Source organism: Eretmochelys imbricata, chromosome 15 (assembly GCF_965152235.1).
Source record: "Eretmochelys imbricata isolate rEreImb1 chromosome 15, rEreImb1.hap1, whole genome shotgun sequence".
NCBI lineage: Eukaryota > Metazoa > Chordata > Testudines > Cheloniidae > Eretmochelys > Eretmochelys imbricata.
In genome coordinates, this window is record NC_135586.1 from 133,533 (window position 1) to 156,856 (window position 23,324).

The 23,324-nt window shown below is 48.8% G+C and overlaps 1 protein-coding gene across 2 annotated transcripts in view; it reads right to left on the reverse strand.

Annotated features, from left to right (window-relative positions):
- The window catches only part of TCN2 (transcobalamin 2), a 36,452-nt gene extending 15,394 nt beyond the window's left edge, over positions 1–21,058 (reverse strand). Inside the window, exons 1-4 of one of the 2 annotated variants that reach the window (XM_077835180.1) lie at positions 20,939–21,058; positions 17,620–17,856; positions 1,104–1,293; positions 405–562 (exon numbers count right to left, since the gene is read on the reverse strand). In XM_077835180.1, coding sequence (XP_077691306.1) covers positions 405–562; positions 1,104–1,293; positions 17,620–17,686 — 415 coding nt within the window. In that variant the 5' untranslated portion in view covers positions 17,687–17,856; positions 20,939–21,058. The remainder of the gene's footprint in view (positions 1–404; positions 563–1,103; positions 1,294–17,619; positions 17,857–20,938) is intronic. The other variant, XM_077835181.1, reaches the window with a different exon arrangement.
- Positions 21,059–23,324: the final 2,266 nt, after the last annotated feature.

The window sequence follows — 23,324 nt, forward strand, 5'->3', positions numbered from 1 at the left end:
CCCAGCACAAGCCATCCTTCCCCCTCCATGCCCCAGGACTCTGCACCAGGGACTCTCCTCATCGCACCCCATTGGATGGAACCAACACAGCAAGCTTGTAATCCAAGCCACTGCCCCCCTTCAACTCCCCACTCAGTGCATACAGAGTTGAGGGTGGGGGTGAGAATTGGATGGACAGATGCTTCCTGGTGTTCTCAGCGTGACTCTCTGTTGTGAATGGCCCAGGAGGGGTATTGCTGCTGGGTCTGAGTTGTGAGCAGAGAATGAGGGTTCCACTGACAGCCATTCTCTGGCAGGGACACTGAGCTAGGAAGTGGCCCAGAGATGCTGCACGCCACCCCAGGCAGCTTCCTGCCACGCTCTGCAGTAACCCTCGGTGCTAGCCCCAAGCAGCACCCTCTTACCTATCTGCTCCTTCTCCTTGTGCAGATGGTACTTCAGCTGGGTCACCAGCTGCCTCCCCAGGAGCGTGTCCATGTCCTGGCAGGCAGCCCGCAGTGCTAGGAGGTACAGAGCCAGGCGGCCCGTGTTGGGCTGCTTCTGCTGGCCACCTGCTACAGAGCTGAGGTGACAACACAAGCCAAATACTCACCACATGGCTCCTCCTTCCCACATGTCCCCCCCCCCGATCCCCCCCCCCCCCCACCGGCTGAGGGGAACTGCGTCCCCAGGGGCAGCAAACACCAGCTCTAGGACAGCTCTGAAGATCCTTAGCAGAGTTTGGGGCCTGATTGACCATAACCTTGTGCTTTTGTGTACCTGACAGGAGCCTGTAAATGCATCCAGCCCCACGCCAGCTGTAAATCAGCAGAGAGCTATGCCTACCCTCATACTGTCCGGGTACCTCCCCTGGCACATCAATGCAGCCGGGGCACTGGATCCTGGGGCAAGCCTAGGAGGTCAACACACACAAGTGAGCAGAAAGCCAGCCCCTTTGAGAGGAGTCCATGACAGGAAGAAGATGGGCTTTGTGGAGGGCAGGGGAAAAGCTTGTTCATCTGGGATGCCTTTGCCCCAGGGTGCTCCTGCAAGTGGCAAGATACAGAGGGGCCCTGCTCCTTGCGCCACTCCTGATGGTGGGATTTGGGCTCCATTGGCCGTACCTGCTGGTGCTGGGCTGGAAGACATCCTTCAGCCTCTGGAGGTACTGGGCTTCTTTCTTCAGGCTGTGGTCAGCAGAAAGACGAAGGGCCACATACACACTGGGGTTCAGCTCCTCTGATAGATCCTGGCTGAGTCTCAAGAGCTCCATGTTCAGGCATTTGATCAGAGCAGAATTTCCCCTGGGGATTTCTTGGATAAAAACAAAGGAAGGAAGAATGGAAGGAGAGAATGAATGCCATGGAACAGAGAGTAAAAGGTAGACAGCTGTGTGAGAAAAACAGCAAGTCTGTAACACTCAGAGAGTATCATCCGTAGATCTCAAATTGCTTCACAAAGCAAAGTCCCCCTTTAGGAAACTCAGGCACAGAGAAGGGGAAATTACTTGTCTGAAGTCCCACAACAAATCATGCAGAGCCAGGAAGAATCATAGAATCACAGAATATCAGGGTTGGAAGGGACCTCAGGAGGTCATCTAGTCCAACCCTCTGCTCAAAGCAGGACCAATCCCCAACTAAATCATCCCAGCCAGGGCTTTGTCAAGCCTGACCTTAAAGAGAACTGAGGCCTCCCAGCAAGGAGACCAGTGCCTGTCCATTGCTTCCCATATACCATGATTAATAAAAACAGCCTTATAGGAGATGAGATGTTGCTATATTTTCCATTAGATGCAATTTGGATAATGTGACACAAGGCCAGAAAGGGTTAAGCAGCTCATAGGCTAAATGATCCTAATTTAACCTTTAGAGACATGTTTAAAAAGTATGTAAATGATATGTAGGGCCATTTCATGTTAAATAGACTAGCGCTTTGAAATGCAAACCTGTATGGTTAGAGAATTAGAGGTAATACTAATTGTATGTGTTTACTTATATTTTGTTAGATGTTAACCATGTAAACAGATGGTTCAGGTCTGTTACTATATCTATTGATTCAGAGATCAAAAGGGAATATTAGCATTTAGATGAAACCTGAATGTAATAATTTCATTGTCTATATTTCTCTTTGAAGTTTGTAGTAAACTGTCTATGCACGGCTTAATGGATAATTACCTTATGCTGATGAATGCAACTAGTTACCTGTGTATACATAGGAAATAGGTAATTCTATTTCTAAGCAACTATTCTTCACCCAAGGAATATCTGCAGTCAAGAGACTATCATAGTCTGCCAGTGGTCTATAAAAGAATGCTTGGGCCCTGATCCTGTTACCTCAGATCTACTTAAGTTTCATCAGGGGAAGTTTGAGTCGTAAGTCTGTGGTCTTCAGTTTCATTCTGGATTGCCCTAATGTTGGATATTGGACATTGGACTGTAACCTGATGAACTGATTCTGGAACAAACTCTCTGCAACTCGAAAACTCACCATCTCTACTATAAAACTGACCTATGAACTTTATTCATATCTGTATGTGTAATGATCTTTTAACCTATATTCTCTCTCTCTCTCTCTCTTCTTTTTTAATAAATTTTAGTTTAGTTAAGAAGAACTGGCTGTAAGCGTATATTTGAGTATCTCACTCCAGAGATTCACTGGGTGAGAGCTCAAGGCTGGGTTGCTTTAAGAGAACTGTGTTTTGGAAATCTAAATCTCGTGTCCTTGCGCCACAGGGTGGGGGCGAGCTCATCACACAGTCCCATGAAAGTGGCTTTCCTCATCGGAAAGTTTTGCAGCCACTGCTCATCATCCCAGACGTGCCTGACGATGTGATCCCACCACCCAGTGCTTGTTTCCCGAGCCCAAAACCGGAGTTCCACGGTGGTGAGCATGTCCGTGAATGCCACAAGCAAACTCGTGTCATATGTGTTACTCGAGTTGATACCATCGGCGGAGTCCGCACTGTCAGTTTGGATCTTAAGGAGTAACTCAACTGACAAACGTGACGTGCCGGCGAGACTCGTCAGCATATTCTTCAGCAGTTCGGGCTCCATTCCCGCAGACCAAAAGGGAAGACAGAGCGCGCAGTACAGAAAATGTTGAAAGATGGCGCCAAGTGTGGACGGAAGCACAGGGATTGCTGGGATACAAACCGATGCATCACAGGGCGTTGGGACAGGACCCAGAATGCCCTGCACCCCCTCCCCTTCCCCCAAGCCACAGCGCCAGAATGGGAAGAGGTGCTCTGTGGGATAGCTGCCCATAACGCACTGCTCCCAATGCCGCTGCAAGTGCTGCAAATGTGGCCACGCCCGTGCGCTTGTTGCTGTCAGTGTGGACAGACTGCAGCGCTCTCCGAAGGCTGGTTTAACTCAAAGCGCTCTACATCTGCAAGTGTAGCCATGCCCTAAGATCGCTCGTGTAGCTGCTCTATGCCGATGGGAGAGAACGCTGCCACTGACATTACAAAACCACCTAAACGAGTGGTGGTAGCAGGACCATCCTTAGGATTTATGGGGCCCTACATAGTATTATTAAACTGGTGCCCGTATGCCCAAAGGCAGCCCGGGCTTGCAGCCTTGCGGGGGGGAAGCGGGGAGGGATGAGGCAGCAAAGGGTACCGAGCCTCATGGCGGCGGAGAGTCACAGCTCCCTGCAGAGACCCCCGTACCCTCTCCCTCAGGCAGAATGCACAGCTCTGGCGCATTTGGCTCTGTGAATACGGCCCCTGCCTAAGGGGACTGCAGCGCGCACTGGCTGTGCGGGAGCCGACCCGCTCTTACCTGCTTTCATGGGCAGTGGCTGAAGCTCCCCAGCCCACCTCTTCGGCCTGTGGCCCCACCTATACTCCACTCCTGCTCTGCCCCAGGCCCTGCCCCACTCTGCCCAGGCCCTGCCCTCTCCCCACTGTCTCCTGCTTCTCTTCCCTCCCTGTCAAGGCTGAAACCCCATTCTGTCACTCCAAGTGCAGAAGTAGGGGCCCGCAAGGATTTTAAAAATTAATATTTGCCACTCCAGGTTTGTATTAAACTCCCAAGGTTACAGCTTCTTTCTGACCTTGGCTTGGTAAACACTGCCACCACCCAAATGCAAAAAAACCCCTTTGAACCCAGGAAGGCACACTTGGGAATTCCTCCCTGTGGGGTACCCTCAAGCCCTTTCACTCCCCCCTCCGGGGAAGAGCTGAAAAAGAAAACAAAGGAAATTTGCTGTGGCTATCAGCTAATCAAACAACATGCACAAACCTCTTAGGACACCAAAAATCCAATCCTGTTCTTAAAAAAGGTAAATTTTATTAAAAACAAAAAGGGAAAAAATACATCTGGAACTTAGGCTTTTTGCTAGATCTTAAAAGAAACAATTACAAAAATTAGGCACCCAAAACAGCTTTCTTGGGGGTTCAGCTTAAAGCAAACAAAAGCATTAGGGGTTAGTCAGGAGGAGATCCAAAAGCCTTAAAAAATAACAGAAATAAACCTGATCGCGTCTAGCTAAACATTCTGATCTACTTACACATTGGAGTTCAGATAAGTAGTTCTAGGCATGATCTGATGATTTATGATCATACCTGGCTTAAGCTGTTTACAGCATTGCAGCTCTGACCCTCCAGCCCAGAGAGGACAGACGAAGGGAAAGTCTCTTTCCCCATTTTAAAAAGTTCTAGCCTTCCCATTGCCTCTTTTGGTCAGGTGCCCACTTTTTTTTTCTTTACCTGGGGGACTTTTTAACCCTTGTCAGGTAAAACAAGTAAAGAACAGCTACCAAGAGGGACTTTATAGCTAACTGACTGTCTGGGTGTCCATAAAAGGAAGCCACCCATGCCTTCATTTATCATACTTTATCACAGGGGGGAGAGATAGCTCAGTGGTTTGACCATTGGCCTGCTAAACTCAGCGTTGTGAGTTCAGTTCTTAAGGGGGCCATTTAGGGGATCCAGAGCAAAAATTGGGGATTGGTCCTGCTTTGAGCAGGGGGTTGGACTAGATGACCTCCTGAGGTTCCTTCCAGACCTGATATTCTATGATTCACTCCCCCTTCTAGCCAAGTCCCTGAACCCAAATGAAGCAAATGACATTTGAAAAAAACACTCTTCTGCAATTTCTTTCTAAAGAAAATGGAGCATGTTTTCTACAGCATGCCAGATGGTGAAGACTGGACATGCAGAAGATACCCAATTAAAAGCACTAAACTTGGGAATAAAAAATATCAGTCACAGGTTTTTTGATATGCCCTGAAGTTTGTCCGAGATTTATTTGCAAAAACTTTGTAGTAAGGGCAAGTCAGCTGTCCTGCTGAATATAACATTAAATATTATGGAATACATGATGCAGCTCTTCTCTCTTTTACATTTTCTTAATCAGTATTTCTAAGCTGATTTTATGTTTTAAATGTACTCTTAAACCTTCATAGAATCATAGAATATCAGGGTTGGAAGGGACCTCAGGAGGTCATCTAGTCCAACCCCCTGCTCAAAGCAGGACCAATCCCCAACTAAATCATCCCAGCCAGGGCTTTGTCAAGCCTGACCTTAAAAACTTCAAAGGAAGGAGATTCCACCACCTCCCTAGGTAACCCATTCCAGTGTTTCACCACCCTCCTAGTGAAAAAGTTTTTCCTAATATCTAACCTAAACCTCCCGCACTGCAACTTGAGACCATTACTCCTCGTTCTGTCATCTTCTACCACTGAGAACAGTCTAGATCCATCCTCTTTGGAACCCCCTCAGGTAGTTGAAAGCAGCTATCAAATCCCTCCCCCCTCATTCTTCTCTTCCACAGACTAAACAATCCCAGTTCCCTCAGCTTCTCCTCATAAGTCATGTGCTCCAGCCCCCTAATCATTTTTGTTACCCTCCGCTGGACGTTTTCCAATTTTTTCACATCCTTCTTGTAGTGTGGGGCCCAAAACTGGACACAGTACTCACCAATGTCGAATAGAGGGGAATGATCATGTCCCTCAATCTGCTGGCAATGCCCCTACTTATACAGCCCAAAATGCCATTGGCCTTCTTGGCAACAAGGGCACACTGTTGACTTATATCCAGCTTCTCGTCCACTGTAACCCCTAGGTCCTTTTCTGCAGAACTGCTGCTGAGCCATTCGGTCCCTAGCCTGTAGCAGTGCATGGGATTCCTCCATCCTAAGTACAGGACTCTGCACTTGTCCTTGTTGAACCTCATCAGATTTCTTTTGGCTCAATCCTCTAATTTGTCTAGGGCCCTCTGTATCCTATCCCCACCCTCCAGCGTATAGAATCATTGAATATCAGGGTTGGAAGGGACCTCAGGAGGTCACCTAGTCCAACCCCCTGCTTAAAGCAGGACCAATCCCCAATTTTTGCCCCAGATCCCTAAATGGCCCCCGTCAAGGATTGAACTCACAACCCTGGGTTTAGCAGGCCAATGCTCAAACCACTATCCCTCTCCTCCCAGTTTAGCGTCATCTGCAAACTTGCTGAGGGTGCAATCCACGCCATCCTCCAGATCATTAATGAAGATATTGAACAAAACCGGCCCAAGGACCGACCCTTGGGGCACTCCACTTGATACCTGCTGCTAACTAGACATGGAGCCATTGATCACTACCCACTAATCCTGACAATCTAGCCAGCTTTCTATCCACCTTATAGTCCATTCATCCAGCCCATACTTCTTTAACTTGCTGGCAAGAATACTGTGGGAGATCGTGTGAAAAGCTTTGCTAAAGTCAAGGAACAACACGTCCATTGCTTTCCACTCATCCACAGAGCCAGTTATCTCGTCATAGAAGGAATTAGATTACTCAGGCATGACTTGCCCTTGGTGAATACATGCTGACTGTTCCTGATCACTTTCCTCTCCTCTAAGTGCTTCAGAATTGATTCAGAAAGTAATCATTCCAGATTGCTACCTATTTAACTCACTTGTAACAAAGACATTATTTTAAATTAATCAGTCACAGAGGTTTAGTGTGTTCATAACAATGTTCATTGCTTTTAGAAAAAGGGAACACTAATTTACTTTGTGTGATCTCCATAACAATAGATGTGCTTATGAAATTTCACCAACTTTAAAAAATATGTTTCCAAAGATTTTAGGCATAACAAAGGATTTTACCTCTTACTATGGTACTGATTTTGCTGGAGGGTTCTCTTGAAACTAATTCATCAAATAGTCAGAAGTAAAGAAAGGGAAACTCATTTGTCCAGCTATCTGGAAGGAAAGGGGTGTTGTCCCTCTAGGGCAGAGGTGGGTAAACTATGGCCCGTGGGACCCTCCCGCCCGGCCCCTGAGCTCCTGGCTCAGGAGGCTCGCCCCCCCCGGCCCCTCCCCCGCTGTTCCCCCGCAGCTTCAGCTCACCATGCTGCCGGCGCAATGCTCTGGGTGGCAGGGGGGGCGAGCTCTTGGGGCAGCGCAGCTGCAGAGCTCAGCCTGACCCGGTCTCTGGGCTGCACTGTGCGTGGCTGGCTCCAGCCACCGGTGCTCCAGGCAGTGTGGTAAGGGGACAGGGAGTGGGGGGTTGCATAGAGGGCAGGGGAGTTTGGGGTGGTGGTCATGGGGTGGGGGTGTGGATAAAGGTCGGTGCGGTCAGAGGGCGGGGAACAGGGGGGTTGAATGGGGGCAGCGGTCCTGGGGGGGCAGTCAGGAAGGAGTGGGGTTTGGATGGGGCGGCGGGGGACAGTCAGGGGCAGGAGCTCTGGGGGAAGTCAGGGAGAAGGGGTTATTGGATGGGGCAGAGGTCCCAGGGGGGCAATCAGGAATGAGAGGAGGGGTTGGATGGAGCAGCGGGGGGCAGTCAGGGGCTGGAGTTCCAGGGGCGGTGAGGGGACAGGGAGCAGGGGAGGTGGATGGGACAGGGGTCCCAGGGAGGCCGTCAGAGGGCCAGAAGCGGGGGGAGGTGGATAGGGGATGGGGGCTGGGCCACACTCCCTCCCCCTAACCGGCCCTCCATACAATTTCCAAAACCCGATGTGGCCCTCAGGCCAAAAAGTTTGCCCGCCCCTGCTATAAGGGCTCTCTTCAACAGGGAGGTGAAGGGAGAAAGGGATGGACGGAAAGGACAGGAAGAATTTGGAAGCAAGTTTTTTGTACCACAGTAATTAAAATTAAAATGTGTATTTTTGATAAGGGTGGTCTTTTGAAGGATTTATTTAAAAAACTATATATCTGAATATCCAAGCATTTAAGGCTAAAGATGAATACTCAGATTGTGCAGCTAAAAATCTATGTAAGGACTTTTTAGAGATGTGGTTTTATAATCTTCAGTGACACTAATGAAATATTTTTAAAGCAAATTTTAAACTAAGGTCCTGAAGACTAACAGGTTCTGAGTAAATATTACAGTAATGCACAACTGTTTTTGTCAGTAAATTCAGAAACGGACAGTATATACCTGGTTTCAGAGTAACAGCCGTGTTAGTCTGTATTCGCAAAAAGAAAAGGAGTACTTGTGGCATCTTAGATCGTGAGCATCCGATGAAGTGAGCTGTAGCTCACGAAAGCTCATGCTCAAATAAATTGGTTAGTCTCTAAGGTGCCACAAGTACTCCTTTTCTTTTTGAGTATATACCTGGGGGTTGGCAAATGCCTGTAAAATGGCTTCATTACCACTTGAATGGCTCTTTAACAGTTTCAGTGTTGTGTTAATAGGTCTGGCAGGCTGGAGGTTTTTTCACTTTTAAGTTAATAGATCCCCTCCAGAAGAAGACTCACCAGGCTGCAGCAGCCAGCAGTGGGAGCCTGCCTGTGGGAGCCTGCAGGAAGGATCACAATAGTAATAGTAATAGTAGTACAGGTAGTAAGAGGCAGAAGGGTGGACACTACACTACAAAATTAGGTCAAATTTATAGAAGTCGTTTTTTTAGAAATCGATTTTATACAGTCAATTGTGTGTGTCCTCCCCACTTAAGACCATTAAGTCATAGAATCATAGAATATCAGGGTTGGAAGGGATCTCAAGAGGTCATCTAGTCCAACCCCCTGCTCAAAGCAGGACCAATCCCCAATTAAATCATCCCAGCCAGGGCTTTGTCAAGCCTGACCTTAAAAACTTCTAAGGAAGGAGATTCTACCACCTCCCTAGGTAACGCATTCCAGTGTTTCACCACCCTCCTAGTGAAAAAGTTTTTCCTAATATCCAACCTAAACCTCCCCCACTGCAACTTGAGACCATTACTCCTTGTCCTGTCATCTTCTACCACTGAGAATAGTCTAGATCCATCCTCTTTGGAACCACCTCTCAGGTAGTTGAAAGCAGCTATCAAATCCCGCCTCATTCTTCTCTTCTGCAGACTAAACAATCCCAGTTCCCTCAGCCTCTCCTCATAAGTCATGTGTTCCAGACCCCTAATCATTTTTGTTGCCCTTCGCTGGACTCTCTCCAATTTATCCACATCCTTCTTGTAGTGCGGGTCCCAAAACTGGACACAGTACTCCAGATGAGGCCTCACCAATGTCGAATAGAGGGGAATGATCACGTCCCTCGATCTGCTGGCAATGCCCCTACTTATGCAGCCCAAAATGCCATTGGCCTTCTTGGCAGCAAGGGCACACTGTTGACTCATATCCAGCTTCTCGTCCACTGTCACCCCTAGGTCCTTTTCCGCAGAACTGCTGCCTAGCCATTCGGTCCCTAGTCTGTAGCGGTGCATTGGGTTCTTCCGTCCTAAGTGCATAACCCTGCACTTATCCTTGCTGAACCTCATCAGACTTCTTTTGGCCCAATCCTCCGATTTGTCTAGGGCCCTCTGTATCCTATCCCTGCCCTCCAGGGTATCTACCAAACCTCCTAGTTTAGTATCATCCGCAAATTTGCTGAGAGTGCAATCCACACCATCCTCCAGATCATTAATGAAGATATTGAACAAAACCAGCCCAAGGACCGACCCTTGGGGCACTCCACTTGATACTGGCTGCCAACTAGACATGGAGCCATTGATCACTACCCGTTGAGCCCGACAATCTAGCCAACTTTCTATCCACCTTATAGTGCATTCATCCAGCCCATACTTCTTTAACTTGTTGACAAGAATACTGCGGGAGACCGTGTCAAAAGCTTTGCTAAAGTCAAGAAACAATACATCCACTGCTTTCCCTTCATCCACAGAACCAGTAATCTCATCATAGAAGGCGATTAGATTAGTCAGGCATGACCTTCCCTTGGTGAATCCATGCTGACTGTTCCTGATCACTTTGCTCTCATTTAAGTGCTTCAGGATTGATTCCTTGAGGACCTGCTCCATGCTCCAAGTCGGTGGAGTGTGTCCACAGTACTGAGGCTAGTGTCAACTTCGAGAGCATGGCACTGTGGGTAGCTATCTAACAGTTCCCGCAGTCTCTGCTGCCCATTGGAATTCTGAGTTGAGATCCCAATGCCTGATGGGGCAAAAAACATTGTCATGGGTGGTTCTGGGTACACGTCATCAGCCCCCCCCCCGTGAAAGCAACGGCAGACAATCATTTCACGCCTTTTTTCCTGGGTTACCTGTGCAGACGCCATACCATGGCAAGCATGGAGCCCGCTCAGCTCACTGTCACCGTACGTCTCCTAAGTGCTGGCAGACGCGGGACTGCATTTCTACAGAGCAGCAGCTCATTGCCTTGTGGCAGCAGATGGTGTATTACGACTGGTAGCCATCCTCATTGTCTCCTGGATACTCTTGGCCGGCTTTGGTGAGGTCTGTCAGGGGTGCCTGGACATAAATGGGAGTGACTCAGGTCATTCTCTTCTTTAAGTTTTGTCTAATGGAGATTCAGTCCTGCCTGGAACATTGGTAGAGGGATAGCTTCAGTGGTTTGAGCATTGGCCTGCTAAACCCAGGGTTGTGAGTTCAATCCTTAAGTGAGCCATTCTGCCTCAGGCTGCTCTCCCAGACAGCAGCACTATGAGCACCCAGGAGATGACAATGCCTACCAGTCATATTGCACTGTCTGTTGCCAGCCTACCCCTTGCTTCCCCCCTCCCTCCATGAAAGCAAAAGCTGACAATTGTTTTGTGTCTTTTTTCAAGAGGGTGCCATACCGCCGCTTCCGCTGCCACTCTGCTCTCCTGCAGACGCCATACCACGGCAAGCATGGAGCCCACTCAGATCACCGCAGCAGTTATGATCATTCTAAACATCATGCACATTATCCAGCACTATATGCAGAACCAGAACCAGAACGAGAACCTGCAAAAGCAGGTGAGTATGCGACGGCAGCACGGTGAGGAGAGTGATGAGGACACGGACACAGACTTCTCTTAAAGTACAGGCCCCGGCAATGTGGACATCATGGTGGTAATGGGACAGGTTCATGTTGAGGAACACCGATTCTGGGCCTGGGAAACAAGCACAGACTGGTGGAACCGCATAGTATTGCAGGTCTGGGATGATTCCCAATGGCTGCGAAACTTTCGCATGCATAAGGGCACTTTCTTGGAACTTTGTAACTTGCTTTCCCCTGCCCTGAAGCACCAGAATACCAAGATGAGAGCAGCCCTCACAGTTCATGAGTGGCGATGGCCCTGTGGAAGCTTGCAACGCCAGACAGCTACCAGTCAGTCGGGAATCAATTTGGAGTGGGCAAATCTACTGTGGGGGCTGCTGTGATCCAAGTAGCCAACACAATCACTGAGCTGCTGCTACCAAGGGTAGTGACTCTGGGAAATGTGCAGATCATAGTGGATGGCTTTGCTGCAATAGGATTCCCTAACTGTGGTGGGGCAATAGACGGAACCCATATCCCTATCTTGGCACCGGAGCACGAAGCCGGCAAGTATATAAACCGCAAGGGGTACTTTTCAATGGTGCTGCAAGCACTGGTGGATCACAAGGGACGTTTCACCAATATCAACGGGGGATGGCCGGGAAAGGTACATGACGCTCACATCTTCAGGAACTTTGGTCTGTTTCAACAGCTGCAGCAAGGGACTTTCTTCCTAGACCAGAAAATAACCGTTGGGGATGTTGAAATGCCTACAGTTATCCTTGGGGACCCAGCCTACCCCTTAATGCCGTGGCTCATGAAGCCATACACAGGCAGCCTGGGCAGTAGTCAGGAGCTGTTCAACTATAGGCTGAATGGTGCAGAATGGTAGTAGAATGTGCCTTTGGACGTTTAAAAGTGTGCTGGTGCAGTTTACTGACTCGGTTAGACCTCAGCGAAACTAATATTCCCATTGTTATTACTGCTTGCTGTGTGCTCCACAATATCTGAGAGAGTAAGGGGGAGACGTTTTTGGCGGGGTGGGAGGTTGAGGCAAATCGCCTGGCTGCTGATTACGTGCAGGCAGACACCAGGGCGATTAGAAGAGCACAGGAGGGCACAGTGCGCATCAGAGAAGCTTTGAAAACCAGTTTCATGACTGGCCAGGCTACAGTGTGAAAGTTCTGTTTGTTTCTCCTTGATGAAAACCCACCCCCCGCCCCCCCTTGGTTCACTCTACTTCCGTGTAAGCTAACCACCCTCCCCTCCCCCCTTCGATCACCGCTTGCAGAGACAATAAAGGCATTGTTGCTTCAAATTCATGCATTCTTTTTTAATTCATCACACAAATAGGGGGATAACTGCCAAGATAGCCCGGGAGGGGTGGGGGAGGAGGGAAGGAGAAGGCCACACTGCACTTTAAAACTTATTGAATGCCAGCTTTCTGTTGCTTGGGCAGTCCTCTGGCATGGAGTGGTTGGGTGCCCGGAGGCCCTCCCACCGTGTTCTTGGGCATCTGGGTGAGGAGGCTATGGAACTTGGGGAGGAGGGCGGTTGGTTACACAGGGGCTATAGCGGCAGTCTGTGCTCATGCTGCCTTTCCTGCACCTCAACCATGCGCCAGAGCATATCAGTTTGATCCTCCAGTAGCCTCAGCATTGACTCCTGCCTTCTGTCAGCAAGCAGACCCCACCTATCATCTTCAACCCGCCACTTATTATCTTCAACCCACCACCTGTCCTCGTGTTCATATTGCGCTTTCCTGGACTCTAACATTGTCTGCCTCCATGCATTCTGCTGGGCTCTTTCAGTGTGGGAGGACTGCATGAGCTCAGAGAACATTTCATCGCAAGTGCATTTTTTTCGCCTTCTAATCTTCGCTAGCCTCTGGGAAGGAAATGATAGGGGGAGCGTTGAAACATTTGCAGCTGCAGGAGGAAAAAAAGGGAGAGGTAGTAGTTAAAAAGACACATTTTAGAGAACAATGGATAGACTCTTTCAGGGTGAACCTTGCTGTTAACATTACATAGCACATGTGCATTCGGTAAAGGTCACATTTTGCCTCTTACATTGAGGGTCTGCCAGTTTGGTGTGAGATATCACACACGCAGGGCCAGCGGGCAACAGAATTCGGCTTGCATACAGCCATGGTAAGTCACAGTCTTTTGGCTTCTTTAAGCTTCATAACATGTGGGAATGGTTTCAAGCAGCAGCGCCCCCATTTCCCATACCAAACAGCCATTGGATTAGCCATTTAAAATGGGCTGGCAATTTAAAAGGCGGGGCTGCGATTTTCGAGTTAACATGCAGCACAAACCCAATTAAACCCCCCACACACAACCAATTCTCTGGGATGATCGCTTCACCCCTCCCCCCATCGCATGGCTAACAGCGGAGAAGATTTCTGTTTAGCCACAGACAAACAACCCAGCAGGAATGACCACCTCTGAATATCCCCTTAATAAAATTACTCTATTTCAACCAGGTGACCATGAATGATATCACTCTCCTGAGGATAACGCAGAGAGATAAAGAACGGATGTTGCCTGAATGCCAGAAAACACTACCATGCTTTGTTATGCAATGACTCCAGACTACATGCTACTGGCCTGGCGTGGTAAAGTGTCCTACCATGGAGGACGGAATAAGGCTGCCCTCCCCAGAAACCTTTTGCAAAGGCTTTGGGAGTACATCCAGGAGAGCTTTATGGAGATGTCCCTGGAGGATTTCCACTACATCCCCAGACACGTTAACAGACTTTTCCAGTAGCTGTGCTGGCTGCAAATTAATCATTGAACACACTTGCTTTTAAACCATGTATTATATTTACAAAGGTACACTCACCAGAGGTCCCTTCTATGCCTGGTGGGTCCAGGAGCCCACCTTAGGTGGGTTCGGGGGGTACTGGCTCCAGGTCCAGGGTGAGAAACAGTTCCTGGCTCTCAGGGAAAATGGTTTCTCCGCTTGCTTGCTATGCACTATCTTCAACCTCCTCCTCCTCCTCCTCATCTTCCTCGTCCCCGAAATGCGTGATAATCCATTGACGGAGTCAAGGCACAGGGGTGGGATAGTGGTGGCTGCACCCCCTAGAATGCAATGCAGCTCATCAGAGAAGCGGCATGTCTGGGGCTCTGACCCCGAGCGGCCGTTTGCCTCTCTGTTTTTTTGGTAGGCTTGCCTGAGTTCCTTAAGTTTCATGCGGCACTGTTGTGGGTCTCTGTTATAGTCTCTGTCCTTCATGTCCTTGGAGTTTTTTTCAAATGCTTGGGCATTTCATCTTTTGGAATGGAGTTTTGATAGCATGGATTCATCTCCCCATACAGCGGTCAGATCCTGTACCTCCCATTCGGTCCATCCTGGAGCTCTTTTGCGATTCTGGGACTCCATCATAGTCACCTCTGCCGATGAGATCTGCACTCATCTGCAGCTTGCCACGCTGGCCAAACAGGAAATGAGATTCAAAAGTTCACAGGCCTTTTCCTGTCTACCTGGCCAGTGCATCTGAGCTGAGAGTGCTGTCCAGAGCGGTCACAATGAAGCACTCTGGGATAGCTCCCAGAGGTCAATACTGTCAAATTGTGACCACACTGCCCCAAATTCGACCCGGCAAGGTCAATTTCAGTGCTAATCCCCTTGTTGGGGGAGGAGTACAGAAATTGTTTTTAAAAGCCCTTTAAGTTGAAGGAAATGGATTCATTGTGTGGACGGGTGCAGGGTTAAATCGCTCTAATGCTGCTAAATTTGACCTAAACTGGTAGTGTAGACCAGGGCTAAGACCCAGGAGTGCCCCAAATTTTCGTGCCCTATGCAGCTTCGTATGCCGTGTATGCTTAAGGACGGCCCTGGGTGGTAGCTGTGTCATCGGGAGAAGCCCTCTTGTCAGCATAGCGCTGCCTACACCAGGAGTTAGGTCAGTGCACCTGTGTCGCTCAAGGTGTGGATTTTCTTAATTATACCAACACTAGTTTTCAGCATAGACCAGGGCTAAGCTTTCATGTAAATGTAACCCAGGCTCATACAATAGGGCTCTCTCTAGTGGCTGAGCCACAGAGAGATTTAAGAGCCTGTGACAGCATTCACACTCACAGATCTGGGTTTAGCACAGGCAAGATGCATTCATGCCTCTAGCTCTGGAGGGTGCTGGTTCAGTCCCTGCTAACACTAACCCCCTAAGAGTTGTGTTTTTTACTTACAAACATTAAGAGCTTAGTCCTTAGGCTGGAATCCAACATTCTGGGTTCAAATTTTTCAAATTCAGAATTGTGCCCTTACCTTAAATTTGAGGCCAAACTCATGGATGGCCTAGAAGGGATGGAGTACAGATGCATGGTGCTTTATACAGTTTATGTTAAATCTCATTTAGTAAGCCAGCCTCGCTAACAGCCCATCTCCTGCAGGTGCTGGAGGCTGTTAACATGAGAGGGAAGGAAACAATAGCTTACTGACCGGGCAACTGTATCCAAACTGGTGGTCTGGGTTGGGAAGGTCAGTTGCTTTAGTTTCAGCGGGGCTGGAAGGTGCTTTGGGGGAGAACAAGAAGATAGGTTCCCTCATAAAGAGATGCAGCAGCAGCTCTGGCTGCACATGGGGCTTTCCTGGGACACACAGAGCTGAGATGGACGACTTTGCCATGGCTGAATCTGATCAGCGCTTTCTGTGCTATGTCACATTCTTCAGGGATCTCCAGCAAAGTCTTGGAACGAAAGCCTTGGGTCTACTTGACACAGATCCCTGCAATACCCATCTAGGGGAGCCTTATTTCTCTAGCGCCTCTCTCCAGTAGCTGGTGAGAGAGCAGTCTTATTTTAGACAGCCTGATTTGAGCCTTGGAAAGCAGGAATTGGGGTTCCTCCCAGAGAGACTCTGACCTTGGGGCAGCAGGGAGAGAAGCCAGCAGGCCCATGCACAATTAAAAGAATAACTGAAGGGCTGAATGTACCTAAGGAATGTGCCTGCTATGTGACCTCATGGGTATGAAACTAGCATGTTACTAATCTAGAGGACCGTATGGCTGAGGGGACTGGGAAGGAGAGCCTTTTGACTCTAAGCCACCCCTTGGAATCTGGTCCCAAGTGAGCAATGACAAAGTTGGTTCCATCTGGCTGGTGGTCTGCATGAAATACATTGGGAGTCTTGGACAACTCTGTAGGGGACAGGTGTCCTCACCCCCAGGGGGGTATCGTAACCGGCACTACTAGGCACCTTGGCTGGCACTCTCAGCAGAGGGGCCAAGGATCAAGAAGACATCGAAACCAAAAGTGAAACCCTGGCCCCTGTTCAGTAACAAAACCCACAATGACTTCTGTGGGGCCAGGCTTTCACCCTACATTCCACTAGAGGAAGGAGGTCCCTCCAGGTCAGGATTTAGGCACTCGGAAGGGGGAGACATCCATCGCCAGTGCCCATGCTGCATCTGCTCTGGGCACAGATAGAGACGGATGGTCTCCAGGAACCTCAGAGCATTAAATTAACTTTAAAAAACGTAGGGTGTGGGAAGCGGGAGAGGAGTTCACTGGGATGCCGGCTCTCTCCCAATTCAACAGAAGCTGTTTGTTCACACCAAGAGCAGAGCTTGCTCCCACAGGTGGCCTTAACATTAGCTATAAAATGCCCTGCACTCCAATGAAAAAGAAATGCAACACTGAGCTTATTGTCTGCACCTTTTCTATCCAGGGCCGTAAACAGTGCCCATTGCTATGGTGTCTGAAGGCCTTTCACCTCTTACAGCTCAGAGGAAAACCGTCAACACTCCAAGAAATGGAGAGGAAATAAAAACCAAGCGAGCCAGACACAAGCTGAAACAAGTATAACAAGTATAACTTTCCTTTCATATGCAATACTCCCCCAGGCCTGCAAGACATGCAGGAACCTTGGGCTGCTCACAGGCAGACCTGGGCTCTCTCAGGGAGTTCAAGCTCGTTCTTAGCCAAGAGAAAAACACCTAGCATTTATACAATGCTTTCCAACCTGAAGAATCCCAGAAGATGCCAATCATGCCACCCACTAGTGAAAAGCAGCCACCTCTGGAGAGGAAGGCACAAGGCAGCATCTATTTCCCAGCATACAGCAAAGCTACATAACAGTTTAAAGCAGGATGTGATGAATCCTGGCTTAAAACCACAAGGGGATTTGGTCAGGAGGATATCAGGGCTAATACCCTCGATCTCAACAAAACCGCCTGGACTCTTTAACGCTCATGAACAGTCGGGAGCTCTGTTATGTCACAGGACTTCCTAGCACCATGCTGGGGCATTGCTTCAGTACTGACTTACAGGGTAGAGCACCCCCTACTGCAGCACCAATACTCAGCAGTGGTTTATTTTTAATGGGAAGAAGAGAGGTGCCTCCATCTACCCTGGTGGGGTCTGCATGTGTTAATCGATGCATGCATGGGAGTGGAAGTGGGGAGAAACAGCGAGGTGCCTTTAAAAGTCCCTCATGGTACAGGAAGAATGTGTGTAGAAAGCTTCTGTACTCACCACAGAGCTGGACCGGGAGGGCCAAGACATGGAGGATGAGAAGGAGCTGCAACACCCTGGGCTCCATATCTGCAGTAGCAGGGAAGGGAGTGGGGAGAGATGGTGATCAGAGCCCTGACAGGGAGACCACACACTGATCTGCAGAGCCTGGTGGCTGCCGTGCTGAACCGATTCCTATGAGGTCACTGATTAAACCAGGGAAGTGTCGCAACAGGATCTTCTGCTCCGGTTCAGGGGCTAAGTCAGCAGAAAGAGAAAGGACTTTGTCTGAGTGTGAAATGAAGAGAAACCCAGAGAGCCAAAGCTGCAAGGAGCTAGGAGAAGAGATAAGGAGGCTCAACTGATTTTCTTTCCTGCTTCTTTTTGCGCCCTCCTGGTCATCCGCCCTCAGGGGCAGTCTCCTGTTCTCATACAGATAGTATCTTGGACGTCTTAACCAGGCAGGCTGGGGCTTTCAGCCCCTTCTCCTGAGTAAACAGCAGAACAATCCAGGGTCTGACAGCCCTGACAAACGAGTCAGTTTCATGCTGGTGTAATCCACCAACTTCAGGGGAGTTACCCCTGATTTACACAAGTGTGAGGGGAGAGTCTGGCCTGCTGAATGCCTGTGACCTGCTAGAGAAGCTCTTGGTGCTGGGTATGAGGGACATGGAGCTGGGGAAAGGGAAAGAGCTACTCAAACCATTTTCATGTCCCAGAGCTAGAAAACTGCTGCATGCCAATGAGGCCCGCCCCGCTCTGAATGGGCTAGGATAGTGACCTGGAAATAGCATCAGCAACAAGCAAAAATGGCTGGATCAGCATGGTCACCAATAGCACTGGGGTTATGTACATGCTAAGGCAAGGGCGGACAAACTTTTTGGCCTGAGGGCCACATCGGGTTTCGGAAATTGTATGGAGAGCTGGTTAGGGGAGGCTGTGCCAAGCTGTGCCCCAGCCCCCTATCCGCCCCCCCCTTGCTTCTCGCCCCCTGCCTCCCCCCCAGACTCCTCCCTATTCCTTGACAGCCCCCCCAGGACCCCTGCCCCGTCCGCCCCACCCCCCACTCCCTGTCCCCTGACCGCCCTGGAACCCCCACCCCTGACTGCCTCCCACCGCCCCATCCAACCCCCCCCCCTTCCTGACTGCCCCCCCGGGACTCCTGCCCCCATTCAACCCCCCCGTTCCCTGCCCTCAGACTGCTCCGACCCCGTCCACACCCCCGCCCCCTGACCACCACCCCAACTCCTCTGCTCCCTATCCATCCCCCCGCTCCCTGCCCCTTACCGCGCAGCACAGAGCACCGGTGGCTGGAGGCGCTGCAGCCGCGCCGCCCAAAGTGTTGTGCCGGTGTCGTGTGGTAAATTGCTCTCCGTAACTGCTACCGTAGCACATTCCCACGCGAAGCCGTTTAATACTCTACACGGGCAGCATGAGGAGGGGGAACGGCGAGGGAGGGGCCGGGGACTAGCCTCCCGGGCCAGGAGCTCAGGGACACACAGGAGGGTCCTGCGGGCAGGATGTGGCCCACGGGCCGTACTTTGCCCACCTCCGTGCTAAGGGAATACGTAGGGACAGCGGGCTGAATCCTGGCCTTAGTTATGGGATAGAACTCCAGTTACCGAAGTCCAGGGAACATCTCCGGGTCAGGTGTAACTAACTGCAGCATTTGGCTCACTATTTGTGGTCATTAACCCAATAAACCCAAAGTTCAGCCCCACTGACTGTGAATCTCTCGGGTAGCATTAAATGCAATCTCTACCCAGATGCACACCCTCCCCGGACTTCCTGAACAGTAGCCATTCCTCTCACTGGCCTCAGAGCTCACCAGCTCCGGCAGTTGTCATGGACACAGAAGGCTCCTTTTACCGTCCTCACATCTAGACCCCTAAATAAAGCAGCAGACAGATTGTGCAGACACAGCTGATGACTCATGTTCCAGCACCAGAGCTATGGAACTGCAAAGACTTGTAACAGTCAGGCCCGGACAGTATTCAGCAAGTGATGAGTATTGGTGCATTTTAATTGTTTTTAAGGGATTCACTCTTCTTTGAGGCAATGTCTGCCCTTCTCCAGGCCATGCAAACATTGTGTGGTGGAGGTGATCAAGGGAGGGGGATGGCCAGGAAGAAACAGTGGATTGACAGGTGTCAGCACAAGTTCCACTATAGCAGTTAGAAAAGGAGTACTTGTGGCACCTTAGACACTTCATCAGATGCATACCGTGGAAACTGCAGCAGACTTTATATACACACAGAGAATATGAAACAATACCTCCTCCCACCCCACTGTCCTGCTAGTAATAGCTTATCTAACAGGACAGTGGGGTGGGAGGAGGTATTGTTTCATATTCTCTGTGTGTATATAAAGTCTGCTGCAGTTTCCACGGTATGCATCCGATGAAGTGAGCTGTAGCTCACGAAAGCTCATGCTCAAATAAATTGGTTAGTCTCTAAGGTGCCACAAGTACTCCTTTTCTTTTTGCGAATACAGACTAACACGGCTGTTACTCTGAAAACTATAGCAGTTATCACTATTGTGTCCTGCTCTGTTCTGTCTGCCCACTAGGAGCTGCTGCATGGGTTTCTTGCCTGCTTTTGCAGCCTGTAACAGCACAATTGCCCATAAAGGGAGGGCTTGGATGTATTCTCAAAGGGCTGGCCTGCTGCATGGATTCTCCAGGGCTCCCCCAAACTCACAGGATCTGGGAACACTCTCCTTGTAGTGAAGCCAGGTCTCCTTCCAGTTCTGTGGGCCAGAAAATTCCTGCTCAAGATGCTATGGTGCCACGGAGACTTGGAGATCTTCAATGTCTAGAGCTCCCTACTATTCTCCTGCTGCAGGTTTCCCTACAAGATCGGACAAGAGGGCCGCAACCACTAGTCCCAATAAGAGAGGTTCATAGAACCAGCCATACAACATTTCATCACCTCTGCTGGGTTTCATCCCGCTGGAACAAAACCAGAGACGTGCTAAATGTTTAACAACCGCACGTGCACTGCAAACACCAGCCCAGAGCAGACCGGTGGTCTTTAGGACCCAGAGAGGGATAGAAATCTGCCTGTCTTGCTACTAAACAAAACGAGCAGGGGACAAAAGCTACACCCGATAATAGGATCATCCCTGAAAGTCCTGGCTGCCTGGAGCTTTGACTAAAACCTAGGGTCTTCTGGCCTGGAACTAGTCTGCTAGCCTGAGTGGCTGTAAAACTAGTTGCAATAATACAGCAGCCCCCATTGTGTTTGGGGGTCTTTCTGCTCTGGAATGCTTCAATCGTAGTATTTTGGACAGGGGGACCCAAAACTAGCTGTTATAAAAGGAGGCTGGTTTACATCCTTACCCTGTTGACTTGCTCTGTTGACTGGCTGCAGCACAGAGGGGTCCCGGAGGCAGAACAGAGGCTGGCCAAGGCATTGTTTTTCTCTCGTTTTTCTCTTGTGCTCATGTGACCTCTCCTCCCCTAGTTCAACTGCTGAAGTCAGCTGTTTGCTGTCCTTTGCTTCGGAAACAGAAACTCCCCAGCCAGCAGTACCGGCAAGAGACTTTTAGGGGGCACAGAGTACCGGAAAGACTTGGGGCTAGCCCCCGCACCCTTAAAGGAGCAGAACGCGGCTAGGGAGGGCTTTCATTCTTTATATGGCTTTAACAGCACAATGCGTATACTAACAAACTTAAACAAAGGCTTTGTTTAAGTTTGTTAGCACATGTATTGTGCTGTTAAATTGGTCAGGAGTCCTCAAGAGGGGAGGGGGCGGGAGGGAAGGTGTTTAAACAGTGTTTTTGATTCGGTTTCTCCCCATTGGTCTGAATTATACATAACAGTCATATTGCATCACATCAAGTCCAAATCATTAGAGGAATGCCCCTGCTTGCACTGACCAGCGGATGTTTGGATTTTGATGTCAGCCCAGTTCTGCAGCCTGACAGGTATCAGGTGTTGTCCCCAGTGTACATAGAAAGAAAAGGAGTCCTTGTGGCACCTTAGAGACTAACCAATTTATTTGAGCATGAGCTTTCGTGAGCTACAGCTCACTTCATCAGATGCATACCGTGGAAACTGCAGCAGACTTTATATATACACAGAGAATATGAAACAATACCTCCTCCCACCCCACTGTCCTGCTGGTAATAGCTTATCTAAAGTGAGCAACAGGTTAGGCCATTTCCAGCACAAATCCAGGTTTTCTCACCCTCCACCCCCCCACACAAATTCACTCTCCTGCTGGTGATAGCCCATCCAAAGTGACAACTCTTTACACAATGTGCATGATAATGAAGTTAGGCCATTTCCTGCACAAATCCAGGTTCTCTCACTCCCTCACCCCCCTCCAAAAACCCACCCCCATACACACACAGACTCACTCTCCTGCTGGTAATAGCTCATCCAAACTGACCACTCTCCAAGTTTAAAACCAAGTTAAACCAGAACATCTGGGGGGGGGGGGGGTAGGAAAAAACAAGAGGAAATAGGCTACCTTGCATAATGACTTAGCCACTCCCAGTCTCTATTTAAGCCTAAATTAATAGTATCCAATTTGCAAATGAATTCCAATTCAGCAGTTTCTCGCTGGAGTCTGGATTTGAAGTTTCTTTGTTTTAAGATAGCGACCTTCATGTCTGTGATTGCGTGACCAGAGAGATTGAAGTGTTCTCCGACTGGTTTATGAATGTTATAATTCTTGACATCTGATTTGTGTCCATTTATTCTTTTACGTAGAGACTGTCCAGTTTGACCAATGTACACGGCAGAGAATTCTTCTTTGCAGCCAAACTAGTCTAACATGCATTTTGCTAACTGGAGCAGCAAAAAAAAAAAAGAAAACAAATGCCTCATTTTCCAGTTTTGTGGGTGAGAGAACTATAAGTGAAGATTATACTGACGACCTTAAACGAGCTGCCTCAGGAATCTGCCAAGAACTTTGCTGAAAATATGTTCCCCATCTTAGCAACAGAGCTAAGACTTATCACACATCTGCCCACCTTTATTCAAATGAAGCTCCTCCTGATCTGACAGCTCAGGCATTGTCAGTTTTATCAAGAACAATTTACAAATTTGGAATCTAATCCTGTAAACCCTTAATCATTTGATCAATCCCATTGAAGACAATGGGACTATTTGCATGTCTATGGACCACCTTTGTGGTAAGAGTTTCAGGAGTCTGTTTTGTTCCTATAAAGGAAGTTGAATCTCCCATTGAAATGCAATGTTTGGATACAATATCATAATGAAGTTTAGGATACAGATCTACTTAAAATTTGTCTTTTAATAAGTCATATGTATGCTGAAATGGCTCCTCACCCAACTCCCATATTCTATATAAACTGACTGAAATACTACATATTTTGGGGGAAGTGAGTAGTTAAGCATGTTGATGTTTGTATATACAAACACTCATTTCATCACTGTACTGGAAAATATATCTGAACATAATTTTCTATGGAATTTGAAGAAAGTTTAACAGCCCCAATTATTTTCTGTGTTAATCACTGTGAACCTGAAAAAATTACATGCCTTCTAAGAGAAAAGAATCAGTAAAGAATCAGAAAATTTCACACTTACTGAAAAAAATATTCCTTCCAGCTGGTGTTCAGGAGAGTGCTACAAGACACATACATAACCTCATGAGCAGAGGGCAGAGAGGATACCTTCCCACATTATGACCAGCAAAATAATAATAATTAATAATAAAATCTCAAAGAGGCAGAGGTTCACAGATTTGCAAGCC